The 6,529-nt window shown below is 52.9% G+C and overlaps 1 protein-coding gene across 2 annotated transcripts in view; it reads left to right on the forward strand.

The window, feature by feature from the left end:
* Ube2f (ubiquitin conjugating enzyme E2 F (putative)) overlaps positions 1-6,529 on the forward strand; it is a 34,237-nt gene that overhangs the window by 23,297 nt on the left and 4,411 nt on the right. For both annotated transcript variants that reach the window (XM_010626144.2, XM_033764723.1), the window contains exons 5-6: positions 2,382-2,452; positions 5,653-5,710. In XM_010626144.2, coding sequence (XP_010624446.1) covers positions 2,382-2,452; positions 5,653-5,710 — 129 coding nt within the window. The remainder of the gene's footprint in view (positions 1-2,381; positions 2,453-5,652; positions 5,711-6,529) is intronic.

Genomic DNA, 6,529 nt, shown 5'->3' on the forward strand with positions numbered 1-6,529 from the left:
ATGAGGGGCTCTCTGTCACGTTTTTCAAAGCATTCGCAGTGTAAGAGTGCCTGGCCAGCATTGGTCCTCCCTGGGCCATGGACTGCCAGGGCTGCAACGTCCTTGCTTTCCTGGGCTAGGTCCTGGAGGTGGCGGGCGGATGCCATGTGGAGGCTCAGTTCCAAGGCCCCAGCAGCCCCAGGCGGTCGGGCCAGAGGGCCGCCCCCTCCAGGACCTGACTCCCCAGCTCTGAACGCTCCCCACCCTGGAGTGCTTTTGGTTTTTTTCCTTTAGTATTTTGGGAAGAAATAAATGTTATCTAATTACCATTTGAATTTTCATTCTGTTTAGGTACTAATTATTATTTCTTATTTACTAGCTATTTACATTTTTATGAACCACTATTATGTCCTTTGCCCCTTTTTCCATTGGGGTATTTTTTTCTTACGGCTCTATAAGAGCCCTTACATATAAACTGTGTGACACTGGGCATGGTGGCACATATGAGGCTGAGGTTAGGAGGATGGCAATTTCGAGGCCAGCCTGGTTAACATAGCAAGATTTTGTCTTAACAGAGTGAAACAAAACAATGAAAAACAAATACACAGAACATGAAACTTAAAAATTTTCCTTATCTCTGCTATAATTTTGTTTCTGGCATCTTATTAGTCTAAATTTTTTGTTTCACTTCTGTAGTGAAATGTCTACCTCATATGAGTTTTCATGTTGTGAAATGCTTACAGTGGCCCTTCAGACACCAAGGTGGTCGTGTGTATTTCTTTCTGGTGCTTTTATAGGTTAGTCTTTTGTGCTCGATTTGAATGTGTCTGGAATAAAGGTGTAAGGGGCATTTTGCTTTTCAAGTGGTTAGCTGGGGGCCCCCAAACAGCCTCCTTTTCCTCGTTGACTGGAAATGCAGGATGGGGGCCTAGACGTTTTGCTGTAGAGTGTGGGCGGAGGGTTTGTAGGTGAGATAGATGAGTGGGGGTCCAGGTCCACGCGTCCACTGTGGAGCTTTGCATGTTCCCAGCCACATACAGGACCTTGTGTGACATGGTCCTTGTGAGGACCTGTCACCATCTGACCTGGGCAGACACCAGCCAACCCTCAGGAGGGAGGTCCTGGCCTTGCTCTGCTTCCTGTCATGGTGGGCACTGTCCTGTTCATGAGCCTGGACCTCCCTCCCCACTGAAGTCCTCGCCAAAGCCGTGCCGTTCCTGTCCCTTGTTAATGCACCAGTGTGTCAGATGCACTAGCGCTCCCGCTGAACCCTGGGACATGCAGGTTTGCACAGTAGGTTTCATCACTTTTGGTGGAAACCTATTTTGTGAAATCAGAAAGACAGCACAGGAGGGGCTGGAAAAGTCTATGCCTTGTCTAAACAAAATACTAGAAAAGCCACAGGTAAGTATATGGATAAGGGCTCACATTTCCAGAAATGCGATGTATAAAATGGAATGCTGCGCGTGACACTGTCGGTGCCAGGGCTTCTGAGCAGCAGCTCCTCTTCACCCCCGGAGGCCGTCTCAGCAGGGCTGGGTGGAGCAGGGAGCAGCCGAGCTGGTGGGCCATTTGTGGGAAAGGAAGGGGAGCGTGGCTCCCTCCCAGGAAAAGGAGCAGCATGGCCAGAAGAGAGGCCCAGAGCCGTGCACTGTCTGGGAGGGCGCTTCTGCGTGGATGGAAGCAAGCACGTGACTTGTACTTACACATTTGTGCACTTGTACACATGTTATATAACATGCGTGTGTATAACATACATGTGTATTTTCATGTGTTGTGTTAGATGTGATGGCGTGTTGTATACACGCATTTACTTCCTTTCATTTTTGTTGTCTCTTAAAAGAATGTAGATTAAGACCTTTATCTACATATGCCGAGTTGTGAATGTCGTGGGAACACTTCGTCCCCACGAGCTCCTTTAAATTCTAAGTATACAATGGACAAAGACCCCATCTAGGAAAATGCAGGTAGCAACATCATCTTCAGAATCATCAGCCAAGAAGCCCAGTATAATGGCGCATGCCTATGATCCCAGTGCTTGGGAAGCTGAGACAGGAGGATCTCGAGTTCGAGGCCAGTCTGAGCAATGTAGTGAGACCCTGTCTAAGAAACAAAAAAGATACCTCAGTCAAGGAAACGGGCCATTCTTGTGAGCTGTTCTTGTAATTTGGGGCTGTGGCTCAGTATGGAGACGTAAAGCAGCCTGTGTATGGGCTCCTGTTTGGTTTCGGGCCCCTGGGTGAGGGTCTCCGACCCAGAGTGCAGCCAGGCCTCAGTCCCGCACTGTCATCCTGAGCCTCCCGTAGGCTTTGCTGGGCTCGAGTTGGTGCCTGGGCAGGGCGGGCTGCCCTGGGCTATGGCATGGCCTGGATGGTCCTCACCTTCGGCTCTCTGTGTTGCAGCCTCCCAAGGTGAAGTGCTTGACGCGGATCTGGCACCCCAACATCACAGAGACAGGGGAAATATGTCTAAGGTGAGTGTCTCCTCATGCCCACTCTGAGACCTGACCTGCCTCATGTTAGCTGAGGGAAGAGGTGGCATTGTGGTCCTGCCCCAGGACCCCAGCCAGGGACCCTGCAGTGGCCCACTTCTGAACACAGGGAGGCTCAGCGGCACCCCCTCCAGCTGCTGTCTGGTAGTGAGCTGAAGATGTGCTTTTTGGCAGCTGGTTGGTTTAAAAGTCAGCTCTGTGTTTGGACCTTGTGTTTCTGTGTCTGTCCCAGTGTGGAGTGAGAGGTGGTATTTGTCACGTGGGCTCTTGGCCCTGCTGTAATGCAGCCCGCAGTGGCAGTGTGGAGTGGGTGGAGCCCGTGGTGAGAAGTAGGTGGGCTTCCTGGGGCAGGGTCCTCTCCCCTCCTCTCTCCTCTCTCCAGTCAGTGGGTGGGTAACCACCAGCCACCTTGGCAAGGGAGCCTGAGCTGCTGGGGTGCCTTCTGTTGGCCTCTGTTCCATCCCAGAAGTGCAGCCCATGGCCCTGGCCTCCTGCATCTGTTGTGTGTTGCTGTTTCCTTACCTCAGCCTCGTGTTTACAGGCAGTCACACAGATTTATACAATATAGGCATGCCTTTTCCCCAGGGTCTCCCCTTTGCTCCTGCCCCAGCTTTAGTGAGGAGTTCCCTCAACTTTCCCTGTCCCAGGACGTGCTGGCCGGCTCGGGGATTGCCACTCCCCTTCCCTGTGTGGTCCCTGCCTTGGTCAGAGCTGGGCCAAGGATGACAGCAGTGAGCAGGTGGTGGCCTGATATAAAAGCCACCAGCCTTAAAGGAAACATGGTTCAGTGTGACCACATTAAAATAAAAATATAGCCAGACATGATGGCATATGCCTATAATCCCTGCACTCTTGGAGGCTGAGGCAAGAGGGATCATAAGTTCAAATCCAGCCTGGGCAACTTTGTGAGACCCTGTCCAAAAAGGGATAAGGATGCAACTGAGTGTGAAGGCCCTGGGGTCAAGCCACAAAAAAACTAACAAAAAGTCATAAGCACAAAATGAAAAGAGGAACGCTAGTGGGATGAATATCCTTGTGTGTAAACAGCCCCTAGCACTGGGGGGCAGGTGGGCTGAGTGTGGCCACACATGCGTGATTTGAAGGAGAGACACATCCTTACTGGCTGCCAGAGAAAGGTACACATGGGACGGAAGCCGATGGCAGGACAGCAGGCGTTGGCTTGAAAGGCACATCCGCTGGGCCTTCAGGCACACCGTCTGCACCTGACTTGTGTTGACGTGTGGTTGTCTCCCGCTGGCTTGTCAGCTATCTTACGAAGTCCCATGCCAGGTCCGCCGATGTCTGGGGAGGACAGAGGGCATGAGCCTGGCTGGACTTGAGTAGTAGCCATGCCTGCAGCTACCCTCTGGATCCTGGGAGAGTGTCTGCCAGGTTCTCCACACAGGACCCTCAGCACCTGTGCCTTCTGGTACTCCCGAGCACTTCCTTTAGCTAGAGACTGCCTGGCCCCATGCTGTTGTCCTCTGGGCCCTGCTTGAAGGGCTGCTTGATCCTGAAGGGGTCTCGCTATGTGCCTGCCCCATAGTCACAGGCTCCATGTCAGGATGGAGAGCCCAGGTCAGGAGCTCGGTAGTTGCACTCGAGCCCTTGGTCCTGGTGTCTAGGCTGCCAGTGTGGTCCCTAGATGTCCTCTGTCCCCTTGCTTAGTCACCTCCTGCTGGGATGTCTGCATGTGAGCTCCTCTGCTGGGACCGCCATCTGCAAAGGCCAGACTAGAACCCCCACAGCGCCCGGAGCACTGCCCCTCTCATGGCCTCGTGGCCCTTGGTCCCCTTACCTGCCTCCAGGTGTGGAGTCCTCATGCCCACACGGCACTGCTGGCAGGACGCCCATTCATCAGCTCCCTCCCTCCATTCCCGCCCGGCCCTCACTGTTGGCTGAGCCAGGCTGGTGGAAGCTGTTTGCGTGTCCTGCTAGTGTGGGGTGAGAAGGCAGACAGACAGCTGGGGGTTGGTTCCCCGTCCTAGTAGCATAAGCTCTTGCTGAGTCAAGAAGCCCCTGGGACTTCATAGATCTCTTAGAAAGCTGTTCAGAAGTTGTGAGGTTTCAGACCCCTTCAGTTATATTCCCCCTGTGCCTCTGTGGGTGGAAAGATGTTCACCCAATTAGTAGAGTAAGTGAATCTTCTTCTCTTTTTAAAGCTCAGAGTAAATTTTAATGGTTAATTTTAGGTTGATTATATTTCTCTGGTTTTCATAGACAATTAAGATTATAGTTTTGATTCAAAGTCTACACATATACGTGTTTTCTCCTGATATGAATTGACTAATGTGAATTTGGACATACTGTACTGTAAATAAGGGAAAATCTGTCCCAGGTAATAATTAGGCCCTTATAAAAGCCTGATGTTACCTTGGTGGCTTAGAGACTTGGGTGTGCAGGTCAAAGCCATGCACAGTGTAGTTAACAAATCTCCAGAAAGCAGCTTGACAATAAATTACAGCTTTTGAAATATGGGAAATGGTTGATGTGAGAAAATACACTTTGCCTTCGCCCTCATTAGGAGAGCCATGATCATGAGTGGGACCTGGGCACCCACTTAGGAAGCAGCGCCCCTTCGCCCCTCAGAAGCAGCATGTGCCACCCTCACCTAGCCCAGCCCCACTGGGGGCTGCTGCCGAGAATTTTGCCTTGACTGGCTGACGTTTCCCTTCTCAAAAGCCACATTCAGCTGGCGCGTTCAGGAGCTTGTGTCCTTGCCAGCCTTGGGTCAGCCTGGGGCGGGCAGTGCAGCTCCTGGTGGCCGCCCGGTGAGTTGAGTCCCTGTCTCTCCTAAGATGGCAACTGCTGCGCTTCTTCAGGTCGGAGGCATCGTGCGAGTTCAAGGACCTGTGTTAGGGTTCTGCCTGGCACAGGTGGTAAACGCGGAGCCTGTTACTCCTGTGGTGGTTTTCATTAGCGTCGCTCTGAAAACTGAAATGACCAGTGTTCTTTGTGTGTTGTTTGAAGCACGCTGAAAACTTCCATGTCAAGGGTTAGAGATCTGTGTGCAAAGTGACCAGAGGAAAGTGCGCAGATGTTAGGACTGACTGCATCCTGCCTGAAGTAGAGACAGTGGTCCTCGGCAAGGCAGGAGGTCGAGAAGCTGCAGAAGAAGTAGCTCTGGCTGGAGGTCCTGGGGGCACCTGCGCTGACCACCTTGCTTTCTGTTTCTGTTTCAGTTTACTGAGAGAACATTCAATTGACGGCACTGGCTGGGCTCCCACAAGAACCTTAAAGGTGAGTGCCAGTGCCTTCGGGCTACCGTCCTCCTGCTGGCCAGAGGGACACCTGGGCAGTGTCAGCCATCACAGGAAGCCCGGGGGCTTGAGACCATGTCCTCTAGAGAATGCTGCACACTGGTGCGGAAAAGGATTGTCACCAAGTGGGTGCCTGGGGACACAGTGCAGGAGGTAGCTTTGGACTGCGGCCTGGTCTCAGGGGGAACTGCTGACCTTAGGACGTTGTGACCCGCTTCCTCCCAGGCTGTGGCCTCTGCCCCACGGCAGCCCAGCCTGGCCCTCTCTGCAGCCTCCGCCGGCTGCCCTCTCCTCCTGCAGCCCCACGCAGATGGCTGCCACTTCTCTGGGAGCCTCCCAACTGGCCTGCCTGGCCACCACCTCCCTCCCCACACAGTGCTTGTCCTCCGCTCCTGGCTATCCTGGCACTGAGGGGGTCAGGGTGGACAGGAGGAAGCGGGCAAGGCGGCTGCTAGCCAGCAGAGCATGGGTGGGCCATGAGGACCAGTATGCATAGCACTTGCTTTCCAGCAGCAGACAGCACTGGCTTCCTGTTTTATCTGAAGGACAATCTCTGATCTTTGAAATATGTGCCAGTGCTTGTCCTCCGCTCCTGGCTATCCTGGCACTGAGGGGGTCAGGGTGGACAGGAGGAAGCGGGCAAGGCGGCTGCTAGCCAGCAGAGCATGGGTGGGCCATGAGGACCAGTATGCATAGCACTTGCTTTCCAGCAGCAGACAGCACTGGCTTCCTGTTTTATCTGAAGGACAATCTCTGATCTTTGAAATATGTGCGCCCCTTTTTTTTTTTTTTTTTTTTT

Source organism: Fukomys damarensis, unplaced genomic scaffold (genome assembly GCF_012274545.1).
Source record: "Fukomys damarensis isolate Sample0158 unplaced genomic scaffold, DMR_v1.0_HiC HiC_scaffold_16, whole genome shotgun sequence".
Lineage (NCBI taxonomy): Eukaryota > Metazoa > Chordata > Mammalia > Rodentia > Bathyergidae > Fukomys > Fukomys damarensis.